The 19440-nt window shown below is 52.6% G+C and overlaps 1 protein-coding gene across 2 annotated transcripts; it reads left to right on the top strand.

The window, feature by feature from the left end:
* The first annotated feature begins 882 nt into the window (after positions 1 to 882).
* On the top strand, positions 883 to 17586 carry ABCF1 (ATP binding cassette subfamily F member 1). Of its 2 annotated transcripts, none has more exons than XM_070419024.1 (25): positions 883 to 1018; positions 5675 to 5721; positions 5879 to 5965; positions 6088 to 6214; positions 6349 to 6386; positions 6465 to 6572; positions 7243 to 7314; positions 7393 to 7509; positions 8920 to 9018; positions 9241 to 9363; positions 9752 to 9852; positions 9947 to 10032; positions 10272 to 10411; positions 10492 to 10640; positions 10946 to 11029; positions 11218 to 11342; positions 11459 to 11571; positions 11702 to 11873; positions 11993 to 12067; positions 12160 to 12230; positions 16221 to 16253; positions 16339 to 16507; positions 16668 to 16732; positions 16812 to 16884; positions 16989 to 17586. In XM_070419024.1, exons 1-25 carry the CDS (start codon positions 946 to 948, stop codon positions 17153 to 17155), a joined length of 2514 nt encoding a protein of 837 aa, XP_070275125.1. In that variant the 5' UTR covers positions 883 to 945; the 3' UTR covers positions 17156 to 17586. The 2 variants fall into 2 exon arrangements, with proteins under 2 accessions (XP_070275125.1, XP_070275124.1); XM_070419023.1 differs by having other exon boundaries at positions 884 to 1018; positions 6085 to 6214.
* The last annotated feature ends 1854 nt before the right edge of the window (positions 17587 to 19440 follow it).

Below are 19440 nucleotides of genomic sequence, written 5' to 3'. Positions count from 1 at the left end.
GTAATAGATACAGATAAAGAAGGGTGTCAAATAATGGGCCCCAAAATATTTCAACATCTAGACTTCAGGAGGAGACACCAGGAAGAGAGGGAAAAGGGGAGCCACTGAGATGGAAAGGAAATCTGGGGCGAGCCCTGTCCCTAAAGAAAACGAAGGCAAGAGGGAGTGGCCATTTGTATTACATGCTGCTGGGAGAGAGAAGGGTAAGGACGGACACTGACCTAATCAGTTGACCCTTAGCAAGGGCGACTTCAGGCCATGTGGGGACAAAGGCAGGACCGAGTGGCTTAAGGAGACTGGGAGCGGACGGGCTGGCAGGCACGTGCTCCCACACCTGCTAAGCCTTAGCAGCTAAGGGGTAGGGTTAGAAGTGAACCAAACCTCGATGTGGGTGTATATATGCCAGAACTTACCAACGGGGACGCTCTGCAGTTTGCCTGCCAATTTATTGTATGTGCATTCTATTGTATACTAACCTAGTACAGCTTTTACCAAAAAAGGGGGGCTTAAGCTCCACCGCACCATGTTAGGCTTGGAGTGGACACCTCAACACCAGACCGACAAGCCTTGGAAGGCGGATTGCGCCTTTCTGTCCCTACGCAGACGTAAGGGGCTGGTCGTAAGTAGCAACCACTTTTTTTAAAAAGGTGCGTCCAGGCCTTCCTTCCTGCTAGTCAGAAATTAGTGATGCGGCGTCAGGGAGCCCCGGAGCGTGGCTTGCCAGACCTTCAAAAACGCTCTGCCAAGGTCGGAGCCCGCAGACCACGCCCGCCCCGCAGGCCACGCCCCATAGTCGCAGACACGCCCCCAAGAGGACGCTAAGGCGCGTACGTGCGCCGCCCGGGGGCGGGGTCGGCGTGGAGATCCTCCTCTATTCAGAGGCCCACGCTACCGGAAGCGGAAATAGCACCCGGCGCCGCCAGAGTAACCTTAACTGCTACCGCGATGCCGAAGGGTCCCAAGCAGCAGCCGCCGGAACCCGAGTGGATCGGGGACGGAGAGGGCACGAGCGCCGCAGGTGAGGCTCGTGGGCCGGGAGGCAGCGAGAGGGGAGCAGAGTGTACCTGCTTTAGGAGAGGGCCGCGGCCGCGGGCCCTGCGGGCTACTGCGCGTGCGTGCGTGGGGCGGAGACGTTTGCCCCGGCGGCGGCGGGTTTGGGGTGGAGGCGACGGGAAAGGTGACGCGTGTCGCGCACGAGCTGAAGTGGGACCGGGTAAGAGAGGAGGAGGAGCATATGGAACCGAGGGGCGGAGGGGAGGACTGAGAAAGCCCTGGCACCACACTGTACACCTCGCAGACAGATGAGCTGGCCTGGACCTCCCGCCGCCGCCCGCGCGACCGCAGGCACAGCTCCTTCTCTGGGGGACGGCTCCTTCCTGGCTCTTCCATAGGCGCCCGAGTGAAGGTGCTGGTGTTGGAATGGGGGTTAAGGTTTACTTGGAAACACCGAGTGTTTGTTGAACACCTGCCTTTAATTAAGTTCTATATATACTGTAGTTTGGAGAGGGGAGGAAAAAATATAAAAGACATCCTCCCAGGCTGGAGGACACTTCAAGGCGGAGGTAAAATGGACACAATTCATCGCAGTAGGTACACAGTGATTCGTTTTACAAGCATTATTGGATGCCTACTGTATACCTGGTACTGTGCAGAGGAACTGGGAATGTAGTAATCTATATCTATATCCTATATAATAAAACCCTAATATGAAAATAGACTGAATGGCAGAATGACAGGTCGCTATGATGCACACTGACCACCAGGGGACAGACGCTCAACACAGGAGCTGCCCTCTGCTGGTCAGTGTGCTCCCACAGGGGGAGCACCACTCAGCCAGAAGCCAGGCTCATGGCTGATGGCTTAGGCCCACTCCCCTAAGCCGGTGGACATCCCCCAAGGGGTCCTGGACTGCAAGAGGGCGCAGGCCGGGCTGAGGGATACCCCCGCAGTGCATGAAGTTTCATGTACTGGGCCTCTGGTATATATATAAAAGGCTAATATGCTGAGTGTCAGACTGTTGGACCATTTGACTGGGAGGTATGACGTGCACTGACCACCAGGGGGGCAGACACTCAACACACAGGCATGGAAACATGGAACAGACTGATGAATCTCAGGGGAGGGGGCAGGGCGGGAAGAGATTAACCAAAGTTCTTACATGCATGCTAGAGGCCTGGTGCACCGGTGGGGTCCCTCGACCTGGTCTGCGCCCTCTCACAATCTGGAACCCCTTGGGGGATGTTGGACTGCTGGTTTTGGCCCAATACCCCCAGGCCAGGCTGAGGGACCCCCATAGGGCCGGTTTCAGCGTGATCCCCGCAGGCCACGTGCACTAGGCCTCTAGTAAAAGATAAGCCTTGCTGGCCTGGCTGGTGTGTCTCAGTGATTAGAGCATTGGCCTGTGTAGCGAAAGGTCGCAGGTTCGGTTCCTAACCGGATTGGGGCGCATGTGGAAGGCAACCAATCAATATGCCTGTCTCTCTCTCTCCCCCTCCCTACCTCCTTTCCACTCTCTAAAAATCAATGGGAAAAATATTCTTGTATGAGGATTAACAACAACAAAGACAAGTTAGTGAAGACCTGGGGGGCGGGGTGTAAGGGTTGGGAGGGGGGGAAAAGGAGGGGATGGAGATATCTGTAATACTATCAACAATAAAAAAGTAATAATAATTTTTTAAAAAGAAGCCTTGCTTTGAAGGGGCAGCCAGTCCAGTGGAGGGGACAGAGCATGGATCGGACAGTGGTTGACTGTGAGTGAGCTTGGGAATGCTGCAGGGCTGGGAAGGGAGAAGAGGCACCTACTCAGACGGGTGCTGGGAGTGTCAGCAAGGGCCCCTGGCGTGTGTGAACGAAGTTCCATTCTTAGAGGATCAGTATGAGTTTGTCAGGGGAAGAGTATTTCAAGCAGAGGAAGATGTGTGTGCAAAGCTGGTTCCCACGACTGGGTGAACGATGGGGTTGGAAAGATGTGCAGGATACAAGTAGTGAAAGGCTTTGTTCGCTATTCTGAGGAGTTTAACCCTAAAGACATTAAGAAGGTGGACCTATTGAAGCGCATAAGGAAAGATACAGTCGGTTCACCCTGGCAACGCTGAGCAGTGGAGAATAGCTTGAAGGGGTGGCGAGTGGAGGCAGGGAGACTTTTGTAGCTTCTCGCTATGACCCAGATGAGACGAGGTAAGGAGTGAGCCAAGGTGGTGAAGACTAAAAAGTTATCACAGAAATGGCATTGACCAGAACTGGAAGCTGGCTGATAAGTACCTCAGTGGGGAGGAGAGTATTAATGAAAAGTAGTATGGGCTGTAGGGTGGGGAGTGGTACGAGGTAGGTTTTTTATCCTGAATTGGAACTTTCTGTGGAATTTCTAAGAGAAGATGGCAGGGGAGAGAGATCTATGCTAAAAGGGAAGATACAGGCGAGTGTGGCTGGAGTGTTGGATATGGATGCAGATTGAAGCAAAAAAGGGCAGGGGATGGAGATGGAAAAGAATCTCAACAATGAAGGGAAATAGAAAGGAGGCTGGGGAGATAACAGGCAAACCAGGAGCAAGAAGGATTCCTGTCGTTAAATAATGAGGGGAGAGAAGTAGAAGGTAGGTAGCGTGGAATGGTGCAGAGAAGTCAAGCAAATCCGGACTAAAAATGTACTTTTGGGGTTGAGCAATTAAGGAGACAGTAGCAGCTTTGTCAGAGTCTCATTCGGAGGTGATATCCAAAGCAGATTGCAGTGTTTGAAAAGGAATGGGAGACAAGGAAGTGGTGTGGACTGTGCTTTTCAGGAGACAGGATAGGAAACAGTGATTGGAAGAGGATTGGAAGATTAAGTAGAGTTTTATTTGTGAAGCTAGGAGCATTTGAGTGATGTGTAAAGGGGAGGAGCCTCTAGGCAGAGAGAGGGAAGATAACAGCTTTAGCCACACTTAGCCTTGTTCTGTCCTTGGTGATGTATACTTTCTCACCATTGAACCTGTGCAAGGCTTTTCCTCTCCCTGTAGCCAGGAGGGTCAGAGTGATGTTTACAAGAGATTTAAAAGGAGAGGTGGGACTGTTGGGTTAGTCCTTGGGGAGAAAATAGCATCTGGGATTTGTCACTCCTAGATACTGCCAAAGTGAGCTGATCATGTCTTTCCTTCTCGTGTACCTCAATGGATCCTCCTTCATCATATCTTTAGGATTAGGCTCCTTGGAATCCTATATAATAAAAGCCTAATATGCTAAGTGTCCGGTTGTCTGTTCAACCAATCAAAGCGTAATATGATAATGATATGCTAAGGCTGCTCAACCGCTCGCTATGATGTGCACTGACCACCAGGGGGAAGATACTCCGACCAGTAGGTGAGCTTGCTGCTGGGGTCTGGCCAAACAAGCCCTGGAGCCCTCCCACGGTCCCTCCCCGGCTGGCAACCTCCTATGTTCCTCCCCAGCCCTGATCGTGCACCGGTGGGGTCCCTCAGCCTGGCCTGCGCCCTCTCGCAATCCAGGACCCCTCAGGGGATGTCAGAGAGCCTGTTTCGGTAGGAGAGCCGGTTTTGGCCTGATCCCGCAGGCCAGGTCAAGGAGCCCCACTGGTGCACAAATTTGTGCACTGGGCCTCTAGTAGCATATAAAGCCTTTCATTATTTCTCCTGCGCATCTTTGCAACTCCATCACACTAGTCACCCAGTGCAGAGGCCAGATTGTGAAATGTGTTCTGGATGGAGGACTTCCATGCCTGGGGCTAAATCAAGGAGCCAGGAGAAGCCACTGTCCAGAACATAGGGAAACAGCTATAGCAGAGAAGGTGGGATAGGGCCCTTTTAGTCGGAAGGGATTGTCCTCATCAGTCACCAGTTTTAGGCGTAGTAGATGCACACTAAAATTTTCCTGGTCTGAGCAGTACTTACTGTTATAGCAGAAAGCCATTCGTTTTTTTTTTGTTTGTTTTGGTGGGCTTTTTTTTTTTTTTTTTTTTTAAGCTAAGTGATTACAGGAGTGCTTTTGGATAGGAGGGGATGGTTTGGAGGGAATATGATGGTGGACAGACCTAGACATGAAGAGAAATCATGAAGCTGCTGGTTGCCTTCTGGTCTGATGGTGGAAGGGAATGGAGGGGGTAGACATAGTTCACTGCCTTCAGGGGAACTGGCATGGACAGAAGGGAAGACTGGAAGCCGTTCGGTCAGTAAACCTTTATTGACTTCCCCCTTTGTGCCCTGGGAGCACCGCAGGTGGCGGTGATGAAAGACTGCTGAGTGTAACACAGTGTGATTTGGGCTAGAATGCTCGGAGTTCATTTCCTTAGAGAACCATCTCTGTGTGGCTGCACGTCTCACAGACACCATATCCCAGTTGAATTCATGGCTCTTTGTTCTGCCTTGGGTGGCAGGGGTGGGAAGAGGGGACCTTCTCTTTCATTAAACCTCAAGTTAATGAGTGGCACTAGGAGCCCAGTTTTGCTAGCTACAAATATAGGAGTCATTTCGAACTGCTCTGTCTCCCTTCCCATCTCTACCTTCACCCTCCGAATTCTGCTTTCTCCCTCCCGATGCCGCCCTAGACCAGCCGCCTGTGTCTGTGGTGTGGGACAGTGCACATGTGTAGAGAATGATAAGTGAGCTAGAAACACAGTGAAATGGGGTCGAGGCCATCTGAGGGCTTCGCAGGGGAGCATTCACAATGTCTGCTTCACCTCCTAGACAGAGTGGTGAAGAAAGGGAAGAAGGACAAGAAGAACAAAAAAACGGTGAGGAAATGGGGTTGAGGATGAACTTGGTCAAGTGTTTCCATGTGAAGGTATTGGGAGGTCTGGGGAGAAAGCTTGTCGAGAGAGGAAGCAGGCGTGGGTGGGAGGGAGGCTGGGTCATTGGAGCCCTGCTGACCTGTACCTGAACTCTTGCTAGTTCTTTGAAGAGCTGGCAGTAGAAGATAAACAGGCTGGGGAAGAAGAGAAAGTGCGCAAGGAGAAGGAGCAGCAGCAGCAGCAGCAGGTACAAGTGTTGGGGCCCACCAGACCTCGCCACCACGTGCGTGCAGCCGGTGATGGGACTCTGAGGCAGAGGGACGATAGGGACCTGCACCTCAAACTCTTCTCACTCTCTGCTTTCAGCAGCAAAAAAAAAAACGAGACACCCGAAAAGGCCGGAGGAAGAAGGATGTGGATGATGATGACGAGGAGAAGGAACTGCTGGAGCGTCTGCAAAAGCTCTCAGTGCCTGCCAGTGACGAGGAGGGAGAGGGTAATGATGGGAGTGGGGCCCGCAGCCCTGAGCCAGGGTGAGGGTGTGCCTCATCCCTTCATCTATGAGTTGTTTTAGATTGAAGAGCCAGAGTCATCATTCTCTTTCCTGCCTGATCTTGTTTGTCATTTCAGTACCTGCCCTGAAATCCCGAGGAGGGAAGGAAACCAAGGTGAGCCATCGCATGGTCAACAGGCCTCGGGTGCGCAGTCTTGGTCATCCACTGACTTCTCTGCCCTTTCATTCCCAGGGAGGCAATGCTTTTGCAGCCCTGATTCAGGATCAGAGTGAGGAAGAGGAGGAGGAAGAAAAACACCCTCCTAAGCCTGCCAAGCCGGAGAAAAATCGGATCAATAAGGTGAAAGTGATGGCCCTGCCAGGTGTGCCCACCCCCGCAGCACCTTCTGGCCGTGGTGGGCCAATTCGCTGGCTTGATTTCCTGCTCCTGGGCTAGCTCTTCTAGTCTGTCTTGCTTAAACTATCAAATTCAGCTTTTTAAAATACTCTTTTTATAACTTGGAAGTCTACAGTGATTCTGTTGCTTTCAAAGTCAAGATCTGAAACAAAGGCCTTCAAGTCTTTGCTCTTCCATTTGGGAGTCTTCCGTGTGCGTACCTTTCAGAAGGGCCTGACCGCACTTGGCTTCCAGCCGACTGTGTAGCCTTTGCTCTGTGCCGTGTACTCCATCTTCCCCGGACTCTCCTCCAGCCCCTCCGTCACCTCTCGCGTGTGCCCTCGAGGAAGCCCTCCAGCACAGCTGCCACCGCCCCTGTGGCTCTCGCCTGGCTCACAGGCCAATGCTCTCGTTTTCTCTTTACTCTCTAATCTCCCATTGGAGGTGAGGGCTGTTCTGGGTCTCACTTTCTCCCTAGTCCCACTCAGCGCAGTGAACTCCTCATCCTAGATCCCGAGAAATGCTTGTTAAGCAACAAAGTACCAAATCAGCGTGTGTGTGTGTGTGTGTGTGTGTGTGTGTGTGTGTGTGTCTGTCTGTCTGTCTGTCTGTCTCATCTCCATGTCCTCTCCAGGCTGTATCTGAGGAACAACCAGGACTCAAGGGCACCAGGGGAAAGGAAGAGAAGTCAACAGGGAAAGCCAAGGTGAGGGAGGAAGTCAGCAGGAGAAGGTGCTGGTCTCAAGACTTGTAGCATTTCATCAGCCTGTCTTTTCTCTGCTAGCCTCAGAATAAATTTTCTGCTCTGGACAATGAAGGTGAAGAGGATGGAGAAGAAACACTAACAAAAGAGAAAGAGCCATCCAAGCAAGGGAAGGAGAAGGCCAAGAAGGCAGAGCAGGTGTGTGTTCCCATGTGGAGGCGGCCAGGGTCTGGGTGCTGGCACTACACCCCGCGGGAGTCGGCAGACTTCTGTAAAGGAGTTGGCACATAGCAATATTTCTGGCTTTGCAGGCCACATACAATCTCTGATGTATAGTCTTCTTCCTCTTTTTTTTATTTCTTTTTCTTTTGTTCTTTTTTTAGAAGAGAGAAAAGGGTTATAACACACTATGGCAGGTACCAGCTCCCTAATGAGTATGAGGAAAGATGACAGACAGCCCATTCTATCTAGGAGCTGGGAAGCCTGTGTTTCTGATCTGGGCACTTACTGCCCTCGCCAGTGAACCGAGACCCGCAGGTTCTTCCCAAGAACTCTAGCATGCCAGGACAACAGCTGTCAGGATGGGCCTAGTCTCAGGTTCCTCCTTTTTTTAAAAACAGATATGTGAAAGTATTTTTGAATATGTAAAAGCCATTTTTTTTTTTTTTTACATCATGGGTCAGAAGGCAGAAAGTTTTTATTGGGTAAAGAATACTGCTGGGGTCCAACCCCAGCAGGTCCAGGGGTCCCCAAAGGTGTGGACGGAGTCGGCGAAGAAGGAATGACACGAAGACAGCCTTCAGTTGATCAGCAGCCTAGTCAGGACCTCTAGCCAGGATCTCTGGCCAAAGTTCTGGTCAGGATCTGATCGCCATTCTTTTACATTTTTATTGACTTTCAGAGTGATAGGAAGAGAGAGAGACATTGATCAGCTCCCACCCTGCCCCTGCACAGTTCCCACTGGGACTGAGCCCTCAAGCCGGGCATGTGCCTGACCAGGAATTGAACTGGTGACCTGGTTCATAGGTCAACACTCAACCACTGAGCCACACCGGCTGGGCTAAACCATCCTTACCTCAGGGCCATATAAAAACAGGCCTCAGGTCTGATTGGGCCCATGGGCCACAGATTGCAGCCCCTGATCCAGAGAGGAAGAGACCTGGCACTGGATTCAGATGGTCTGTGTGTGTGGCCTTGAGTACATCTTCCCTCCTCGGTTCTCAGTTACCTCACCCGCATGGGACGCAGGAGTCCATGGTCTCCGCATTCCCCTGCCTCCCGTCCTGGCTTGCTGCACCCTTAGCGCCTGTGGCTAGGGCTTCCGGACCCCTTCTCTGCGTGTCACTCTGTGCGTTCCAGTAACACCTGGTGCGTGAGGAGAGGGACCCCAGTCACGTGGTGTTGGCAGTTCTGGGCGCAGGAGCACAGGCAGTTTCCTGGGTCCTCCGCTGGTGCCGGGTCCCATTCGTGGTGGCAGAAATGGACGAAGGAGACCGGGTGGGTGCGAGAGGGCCACCACAGTATCCGCAGAGGGGAAGAACTGACGGAGACGGCGTAGGTGAGCTCTGGAAGGGGCCCTGGTTTTTTACCACTTCCTGGTTCTCACAGGGTTCCGAAGAGGAAGGGGAGGAGGAAGAAGGGGAGTCTAAGGCCAATGATCCCTATGCCCACCTTAGCAAAAAAGAGAAGAAAAAGCTGAAGAAACAGGTAAGTCCTTGGATTCCTAGTGGGAAAAGGTAGGAACATTTGGTATTTTTAAGCTTCAGCTAGAGGACCTGTGAACGTGGGGACAGGAAGGAGAGCTTTGAGTGCTGCCTCAGGTAGAACCAGCAGAGTGAGGAGAGTGGTGGCTCTCGGGGTGTCTGGGGACGTGGATGCGATCGTGGTGGCGGAGCTGAGCTGGTGACAGTGGTGGCCCCTCCTCCTCAGATGGAGTATGAGCGCCAGGTGGCGTCGTTAAAGGCCGCCAATGCTGCTGAGAATGACTTCTCCGTGTCGCAAGCAGAGGTGTCCTCTCGCCAGGCCATGCTAGAGAATGCGTCTGACATCAAGGTGAGGGTGTCTTTCCCCGCGCGCAGGGAAGTGCCTGTTCTCTGCGGCATGGCCCAGCAGCCAGGGACGTGGGTGTGTGCGTGGGTTTGCGCGGCTCGTCCACAGTGGGAATGCTTGGAGGCTGCATCTTGAGCGAGAAGATAGAAAAATCAGTAGAAGTAGAGGGCCCACCCTTGGAGGGAAGTTGTGGGACAGGCTGGACGCATAGGGTGTGCACGAGCTGTTAGAGGCAGTGGACAGGGAGAGGCCCTGCAAGGTAGGAGGGGCTGTGCTGGAGGCCTCGACTTGCCAGGGGTCCCTCTGCAGGGAGAGGCTGTAGCCACCAGCTGGGGGGAGAGCCTCATTGTGCCCATTCCTTCCCTCTGCACCGCTTCCCTGGTGGCCGCAGCTAGAGAAGTTCAGCATCTCTGCCCACGGCAAGGAGCTGTTCGTCAATGCAGACCTGTACATAGTGGCCGGCCGCCGCTATGGGCTAGTGGGGCCCAACGGGTGAGGAGAGGAGGGGCTGGGCGGTAGAGGGGGCGAGGCTAGAAGGAAGAGAAGGATTTCTCAGTGCAGCCTGGTCCTGATCTCTCATCCCCAGCAAGGGCAAGACCACCCTCCTCAAGCACATTGCCAACCGAGCCTTGAGCATCCCCCCCAACATCGATGTGCTGCTGTGTGAGCAGGGTGAGGCTGTGGGGCTCCGGGGCGCTGGGAGAGGAGCCGTTATGAGGGGGCTTGGAAAAGTCATGTGGGGAGCCTGGGAAGTGATGCTACAGCGGGGGGAGAAGTGTGGGACGCAGGGCGTTTCATTCGGAACAGGCACATAGAGCTGGGCAGGGTCAGGCAAACCAGAAATAGTGCTGAAGGGCAGGGGGCCTAGGACCCTGACCCCGGGGTGGCCTGACTGTCCTCCCCACCCCCAGAGGTGGTAGCGGATGAAACACCCGCAGTGCAGGCTGTTCTTCGAGCCGACACCAAGCGATTAAAGCTGCTGGAGGAGGAGCGACAGCTTCAGGCGCAGCTGGAGCAGGGCGACGACACAGCAGCTGAGCGGCTGGAGAAGGTAGAGGACTCGGCAGGTTCACAGGCTGAGCCCTCAGGGTTCCTGTGACCTCGGCCTGTGACCTCTTCTCCCTCTCCCAGGTGTATGAGGAACTGAGGGCTACTGGCGCGGCAGCTGCAGAGGCCAAAGCCCGGCGGATCCTGGCTGGTCTGGGGTTCGATCCTGAAATGCAGAATCGGCCCACACAGAAGTTCTCGGGAGGCTGGCGCATGCGTGTCTCCCTGGCCAGGTGGGGGCTGCCCACCTACTGCCCTCCCTTCAGCCTCAAACACCAGGCCCTTTCCCTTCTTCCCATCCTGCCAAGGCCAGCAGGGAGGTTCAAGGCTGACTGCTCTCCCCTCCTTGGTGGTGTTGGGCCCCAGGCTCCTCATGTCTCTCCCTGGGAGACATTATTGATGTCTTCTGCACAGGAGCTCCTCTGAGGAGAGATTGGGAAGGAAGTTCATGGTCTTGGGCTCCACCTACTGGGGCTGCTCTGGGGTCCTCTGAGCAAGGTCTCCCACTCTGACCCTGCCCTTGGCTGCCCCCCTCCAGGGCGCTGTTCATGGAGCCTACGCTGCTGCTGCTGGACGAGCCCACCAACCACCTGGACCTCAATGCTGTCATCTGGCTCAACAAGTGCGTCCATCGCCCTGGCCTTCGGCCTCGGCACTGGCAGTGCCGTGCTGCCTCCTTCTCTAGCTCTCCCCATCTGCCCTTGGTGCTTGGTCCAGCCGGCCCTCCCTCCCTAGCCCCCACCTGTCTGCTGCCCAGCTGAACCCTAACGTGACCATTGTGACCTTTCCACACTCTGCTCTAAAACCCAGCTACCTGCAGGGCTGGCGGAAGACGTTGCTCATCGTCTCCCATGACCAGGGCTTCCTGGATGACGTCTGCACTGACATCATCCACCTTGACGCCCAGCGGCTCCACTACTACAGGGGCAATTACAGTAAGTGGGCTCACCATGGTGAGGAGCTGGGCCTCAGAACCTGGGCGCCCTCAGTCCTGATCACCCCTCGGTTGCTGGGAGGGGGGCACCCACTGATGTCCATCCGCTCTGCCCAGTGACCTTCAAGAAGATGTACCAGCAAAAGCAGAAGGAGCTGCTGAAGCAGTATGAGAAGCAGGAGAAGAAGCTGAAGGAGCTGAAGGCGGGCGGCAAGTCCACCAAGCAGGCGGTGAGCACGCGGGGTCTCCTGCGATGGGGGCTCTCCTCAGGAGAGTGGACAAAGAGACACTCGGACACCAACCTGCATTTCAGGGGCCACTGTGCAGGTGAGGGTTTCTCCCTTTCCCCTTTCTCTGCAGGAAAAGCAAACAAAGGAAGCTCTGACTCGGAAGCAGCAGAAATGCCGACGAAAAAACCAGGACGAGGAATCGCAGGAGGCCCCCGAGCTCCTGAAGCGCCCCAAGGAGTACACTGTGCGCTTCACGTTCCCCAACCCCCCGCCGCTCAGCCCTCCTGTGCTGGGCCTGCACGGTGAGCCTCTGAGCCCAGTAGGTGGGTGGAAGCGCGGGCACCCGTCCTCCAGGGCCGGGACACAGGGCCCTGAAGGGTAACAGGAAAGAAAAGAAGCTGCTTCCTTTCCTGGCTCTCAGGTGTGACGTTTGGCTATGAGGGGCAGAAACCACTCTTTAAGAACCTGGATTTTGGCATCGACATGGACTCAAGAAGTGAGTTGGTGTTGGGTGGCCAGAGGCGGCAGAGCAGGGGCCACAGGGAGAGGGTGTGGGGCCTCTTTGACCACCTGCCTTGCTTCCGGCAGTCTGCATCGTGGGTCCTAACGGTGTGGGGAAGAGCACCCTGCTCCTGCTGCTGACGGGCAAGCTGACGCCGGTGGGTCCTGCAGCGCCTTGGAGGACGGTGGGAGCGCTGAGTGGGGCAGCAGTTCCCGAGGCTGGAGCTGGGAGCCTGTAGGGCAGAGGGAAATACAGAACTTGCAGGGGGCTCCTGTCCCTGCGGGGCTGCGGGGAGCGGTTTAGATCCGTTCAGGGAGGAGAGCCAGGAGGATGGGAGCTGGAGCTGGGAGTCCGTGTGCTTTGATTAAACAGGAAATACGTTACTTACAGAATGATTCGAATGGCATGAGCCAAAGAGAAATCTAGAGATAATCAATGTTAACTTTGATAGATAGCTTTCTCCTTTTTACCTTTGCAAATGTGCATACCCTTTTTGTTGTTCTTTGTTTTTAACAAAAATGGACTATCACATGAATTGTTCTGTAGCCAGGTTATTTATTTATATTTTAAAGAATAGCTTATTGCCCTAGCTGGTTTGGCTTAGTGGATAGAGCATTGGCCTGCGGACTGAGGGGTCCCAGGTTTGATTCCGGGCAAGGGCACGTGCCCAAGTTGCAGGCTCAATCCCTAGTAGGGGGTGTGCAGGAAGCAGCCGATCAGTAATTCTCTTTCATCATTGATGTTTCTTAGTGTTTTTTTTTAAGGGATTTTTTTTTTTAATAATTAAATCTTTATTGTTCAGATTATTACATTTGTTCCTCTTTTTTCCCACCATAACTCCCCTCCTCCCAGTTCCCACCCCACCCTCCGCCCTCACTCCCCACCCACTGTCCTCATCCATAGGTGCACGATTTTTGTCCAGTCTCTTCCCACATCTCCCACACCCCTTTCCCCCCAAGCATAGTCAGTCCATTCCCTTTCTATGTCCCTGATTCTATTATAATCACCAGTTCATTCTGTTCATCAGATTATTTATTCACTTGATTCTTAGATTCACTTGTTGATAGATGTGTATTTGTTGTTCATAATTTGTATCTTTACCTTTTTCTTCTTCTTCCTCTTCTTAAAGGATACCTTTCAGCATTTCATATAATACTGGTTTGGTGGTGATGAACTCCTTTAGCTTTTCCTTATCTGTGAAGCTCTTTATCTGACCTTCAATTCTGAATGATAGCTTTGCTGGATAAAGTACTCTTGGTTGTAGGTTCTTGGTATTCATCACTTTGAATATTTCTTGCCACTCCCTTCTGGCCTGCAAAGTTTCTGTTGAGAAATCAGCTGACAGTCGTATGGGTATTCCCTTGTAGGTAACTGACTGTCTTTCTCTTGCTGCTTTTAGGATTCTCTCTTTGTCTTTTGCTCCTGGCATTTTAATTATGATGTGTCTTGGTGTGGTCCTCTTTGGATTCCTTTTGTTTGGGGTTCTCTGCGCTTTCTGGACTTGTAAGTCTATTTCTTTCACCAAATGGGGGAAGTTTTCTGCCATTATTTCTTCAAATAGGTTTTCAATATCTTGCTCTCTCTCATCTTCTGGTACCCCTATTATTCTGATGTTGGTACGCTTGTAGTTGTCCCAGAGGCTCCTTACACTATCTTCACACTTTCGGATTCTTTTTTCATATTGCTTTTCCGGTTGGGTGTTTTTTGCTTTCTCACATTTCAAATCTTTGACTTGATTCTTGCGCTCCTCTGGTCTGCTGTTGGGAGTCTGTATAATATTCTTTATTTCAGTCAGTGTATGCTTACTTTCTAGTTGGTCCTTTATCACACCATCGAGGGTCTCATTAGATTTCCTGTACATCTCATCAAGTTTATCGACAGACTCTAGAAGCCTCTTGAGAGACCTCAAAAGTGTGGTTTTGAATTCTATATCCAGTAGCCTGCTTTCCTCCGGTTCTGTCCTTTGTGGTCTGTTTCTTTGTCTTGGCATTTTTTTATGCTTCACTGTGTCGATAGAGTGGCTTTCCGTGTTAAGTGTCCCAATTACCTGAGGTAGACACTCTTGGTGCACCCCCTTGTGGTCTCTGTGAGCAGTCTTGTTGTAGTCAAGCCTTAATTGTTGTAGGTAATTACTACTTGACCTCCAGGCCAACTGGCTGTGAGAATCAGCTGTGTTTGCAGTGGGAGAACTTCTGTCCTCTAGGGAGGTGCTAATCTAGCCTTTGCCTGAGGCTCTCCGGCAAATGGCTCTGTGCAGGGCTTGGGCGGGGCAGGTCCCACAGGATCAACAGGGCAGAGAAGGGAGCAGTTATGGTTGCTCTCAGTCCGTCCCCAGGGGCTCTGCCTCTCCGTCCCAGCAACCGCTGCAAACCTTGGAGGGACCGAAGCCAAACAGTCCTGCTTCTCCCATTTGAGTCTGGGTCCCTAGAGACTCGCCCGGATCTGGAGCTCAGAGTCTGAAACTCCCTCCCGATTGAATACAACAACCGCGCCCTTAGCCACCAGCCCTCGCTGCGCGCACTCCGCACCTTAGTATTTTACTTCAGCACTGCGCCTCCTCTGATTCTCGGTTGCTCCTAGTTGTAGAACTTCCACTCAGCCAGCCTTCCTGTGGTTCTGGATGATGTCCGTTCCGTCTTTTAGTTGTATTTTTGAAGTGGTTGTTCGAGGCAGCAAACTCTAGCATTAACCTATGCCACCATCTTGGTTTTTTTCCTTAGTTTTTTTTTTTTTTTTTTTTTTTTAATATTTATAATCTTTTATCTATATACAAAAGCCTAAGTAATCATATAACCAGTTGCTGTGATGTGCACTGACCACCAGAGGGCAGACTCTCAATGAAGGAGCTGCCCCCTGGTGGTCAGTATGCTCCCATGGCCCCTCCCCCCAGCGAGCCAACCTTCCTCGGCCCCTTCCCCCAGGCCCCAGGTGGGGGAGGGGGCGGTGACAGGCCAACCTCCCGCAGTCCCTCTCCCTGGCCGGCTGGCCCCCCAATAGGCCTCGATTGCCCAGGCCAAGGGACCCCCCACCCATGCACGAATTTGTGCACCTGGCCTCTAGTTTTTAATATATTTGTATTGCTTTCAGAGAGGAAGGAAGAGGGAGGGAGAGATAGAAGCATCAATGATGACAAAGAATCACTGATTGGCTGCCTCCTGCACACCCCCTACTAGGGATCAAGCCTGCAACCTGGGTATATGCCTTTGACCAGAATCAAACCTGGGACCCTTCAGTCCATAGGCTGATACTCTATCCACTGAGCCAAACCAGCTAGGGCTCATCATTGATGTTTCTCTCTCTCTCTCAACTTCCTCTCTGAAATCAATAAAAATATATTTTTTAAAGAAGAAAAAAGAATAGTTTATTGATTTTTAGAGAGAGGGAGGGAGAGAGAAAAGAGAAACATCAATGTGAGAGCACAACATCTGTGGGCTGCCTCCTGCATGTCCCCCACTCACAATCAAGTCCTCAACCCAGCATGTTCTCTGACTGGGTATCAAACTGGTGATCTCCTTGTGTATGGGATGGTGCTCCAACAAGCTGAGCCATACAGGTGGGCTTGTAGCAGTGTTTCCAGATAATACACATGAAGAATTTTTCTTTACTAGTAATTACATAGATCCCGCCCCCAGGCTATTCCTAGACCAGAGGGAAGGCCCTCCTCAGCATCCCCAGCCCCAGAATTGATTTGATCTCAGTCATAGGGTTATTCCACCTTTCACTGAGGACAGTACTATAGCAAGCATCCTCTTCGTGCATCTCTGTGAATTTAGTTTTCCTAAATGTATTGCCCTTGGGACTTCAGCAGTGCACTACCCTATAGAACTTCAGATGGGTGGTGGCATCTGTCCTCCCTCCAGGAAAGTGTTGCAAGGGCCCTTTCCCCTCAGATCTTCCCGACCTGTCCTTAACCCCTATCTGATCTGGGGCCCTGAGAAGGGGCTGTGTGCGCACCCACTGGGAGGGAAGAGGCACTCCTGAGCTGTGGCCGATTCCCCTGGCCTGAGTCTGGTGTGCCCTCGTCACCCTGGGGAGGACGGCCGTGTTCCCCGTCCCAGGCTCATATTTGTCTCCCCTTCAGAAAGTCACGCTGTGGGTCTGTAGCACCTTTTTCCTTCCTGTCTCACCCCTTGCTCTTTGCTTGCAGACTCGGGGGGAAATGAGAAAGAACCACCGGCTGGTAAGTCGTCTTGGGGAATTAGGGAATGAGAGTCCGATACAGGAAGCAGGACCTTCCCTGACCCCTTCCCTCTCCTTTGGGGCAGAAAATTGGCTTCTTCAACCAGCAGTATGCAGAGCAGCTGCACATGGAGGAGACGCCCACTGAGTACCTGCAGCAGGCCTTCAACCTGCCCTACCAAGATGCCCGCAAGTGCCTGGGCCGCTTCGGCCTCGAGAGCCATGCCCACACCATCCAGATCTGCAAACTCTCTGGTACTGCCATGGGGCCGAGGAGGCCTCAGCACCCCAGCCCAGGCTGTAGCTAGACCAGAGGGAAGGACACCCGAGGCTAGGGGGCTTCAACACGCACCCTAGTGACCTGCAGGAAGGGGAGGTGGCCAAGGTGTGATGGTCTCCTTTCTGTCTGCTGTAGGGGGGCAGAAAGCCCGAGTCGTGTTTGCGGAGCTGGCCTGTCGGGAGCCCGATGTCCTGATCTTGGTGAGTGAGCCGGACTGCAGGGGCGGGCACATTGCAGGCGGGAGTTCTGCCGCTCAGTCCAGGAATGCCTCCTCCACAGGATGAGCCCACCAACAACTTGGACATCGAGTCCATCGACGCTCTGGGGGAGGCCATCAACGAGTACAAGGGCGGTGAGTCCCCTCGGAGCGCTCCCCTCCTTCCCAGGTGCCAGCTGTGGTGCCCTCCGCTCGGGCTCCGTTCTTTCACGCACTGATTGCTGCTCCTTCCTTCACAGCTGTGATCGTCGTCAGCCACGACGCCCGGCTCATCACGGAAACCAGCTGCCAGCTGTGGGTGGTAGAGGAGCAGAGTGTCAGCCAGATCGACGGCGACTTTGAGGACTACAAGCGGGAGGTGTTGGAGGCCCTGGGGGAAGTCATGGTCAACCGCCCCCGAGAGTGACCTTCCTTCCCTCCCCGGTGGGCTCCACAGGCCAGGATGCCACTTGGCTGCCTTTCTGGAAAGACTCGTCCACTTGCTTTTCTTCATATAAATGAGGTGGCCTTGTGCCTGACACCCTCTGCACCAGCAGAGGTGACGTGACCTTGGTTACCGTGGGTTCGTCCAGCCAGACTTCTGTGGCCAGTGGTCCCGAGTCTCCTCGTTCCTCAACTGCCTCTCGTCCACCTGAGGGGCTGTGGCCCTGGGCTCTGGCAGTGCTGCTTTTTCCATGGATTCCATGCTGACCTGGTGACCATGTGAAGGGCTGTGGCAGCTCTGCTGGGGGGAGGGGGACCTGCGTCGTGTCTGCGTGCAGGCTGGGGCAGGAGAGTGCTGCTGACCTTGAATGTCCCTGTGCCATGGGGAAGAATAAAGGAAGGTGTTGCTGCCCATTCGCAGAGTCATGGGGGCTGGGGCTGTGGGTCTTGCTTCACTTTGTTTGTTTCCTGGCAGCATTTAGTATCCTCACTTCCCACCAATACGAACGGCTCTCACGTGCAGTCTCACTGCACCGGGGCGGTGCTGGCTGGGTGAGGAGCCCCCTCCTCCCCCACCCTCAGGACACTCAGGCCTCACTGTCCAAGGTCCCCCAACATGTAGAGTTGAGGGCATGCGGGTGGGGAAGGCATGTCTTCGTGCGGTTAGGGGAAGACGTGAGCACATGTGGTGATGGGCCAGTTGCTGGCGGGCAGCTCTTGATTCGGCTGCTGTGTGCTCCTAGAAGAAAACGCTATCTGGGGCTTGATTATTGGCAGGATCATTTGAGAGTGGACCTTAAAAAAGAATAAGGATTTGAATAATGAGGGAACAGAGCCCTTTTGGAACCTAGGAAAAGAACATATCTAAAGCTTAGAAGGAAGAAAAACAAAACGGAGCTAATGAGAGAAAATGACTAGAATGGCCACTCCTTCTTAGCCTTAGATTGGAGAGGTAGGCTTGGGAAGTAAAATGCAAATGGCAGGTGGTGGGTGTGATTTTTAGATAGTGAGAGAATCACTGATTGGCCACCTCCCACACGCCCCCCTCCAGGGATCTAGCCTGCAACTTTGGCATGTGCCCTGACTGGGAATTGAACCGTGACCTGGTTCAACCACTGAGCCACATCAGCCAGGCCATGTGAAGTTTTTGATCACTGATTTCAGATGTTCCAAAATAACTAATGGACAAGAGCACATATTTTATTTCTCCATATATATATATATATATATCTCATATATATAGTATCTATATATATAAAAGGCTAAGTGTCCATCCGTCGTCCAACCAGTAGCTATGATGTGCACTGACCACCAGGGGCAGATGCTCAATGCAGGAGCTGCTATTATGTGCACTGGTCACTTAAAAATAAATGGCACCAGGGACCTGGCGCCACCAACAAGCCAACACACGGCTTCCCCCAAATGGGACACAGGCCCCACCGCACCACCATGGAGCAACAGCCCACCAAATCGCAGCCATCACTACCAAGACCCCATGGCACAAAATGTGGCCCACAGCCCAGTCCAGAAACAGTCGTGGGCGCCGGGTAAAGACATCACGTAGCAACACCCAGCTTCCTCTCCCTAGTGACTAGCCTTGGAGTTTCTAAAGCGCAGGAACACAACTTCCTTTATAGCCAGGTGCAAACATTTTACAGTTTAACCAAATGTCTGTGAAGTGTTTTCCCATGCCTCATCTCATTTGATCTTCACAGAAGTCCTGGAGTAGGTAGATAGGAGACTTGAGGGAATCCTATTTTCTTTTCATTAGTCGGAAAACGGAGATTTAGAAAGTTTAGAAACTTGACTCAACTGAAAAGAAAAAATGGTGGACCTTGAAAATGACTTCAGTTTTTCTTGCTGCACAGAATATAGTCAGACACTGCTGGAGTTAAATATTTTACCCTTTGTTCTTCCTGTTTGATCTACAATAATAATCTGCTTCATGTTGATATTTACTGCTGTGTGGCTGACAATTACCTAAAAGAGAAGTTGGGGTGCTTCACTGGGCTGGAGAAAGTTTAAGTCAGAAAGCAGGTCTAAGCAAGTTCTATCTACACTGATAAAATACAAACATGCAAATTGACTGTACCTTTGCTACACCTTAAGCCACGCCCACCAGCCAATCAGAGTGACTATATGCAAATTAACCCAACCTAGATGGCAGCTGGCAGCCACGGAGCTGGAGCAAGCAGGAGGCCAGTTCTGAGCTCCACTCAAGGCAACAAAGTTTCAATTATAGAAGATAAATAAACCCCGGATACCTGC

The sequence above is a fragment of the Myotis yumanensis genome, unplaced genomic scaffold, assembly GCF_028538775.1.
Source record: "Myotis yumanensis isolate MYYU_CA2020_CCGP unplaced genomic scaffold, mMyoYum1.0.hap1 SCAF_6, whole genome shotgun sequence".
NCBI lineage: Eukaryota > Metazoa > Chordata > Mammalia > Chiroptera > Vespertilionidae > Myotis > Myotis yumanensis.
This window is presented reverse-complemented; position numbering and strand designations above follow the sequence as displayed.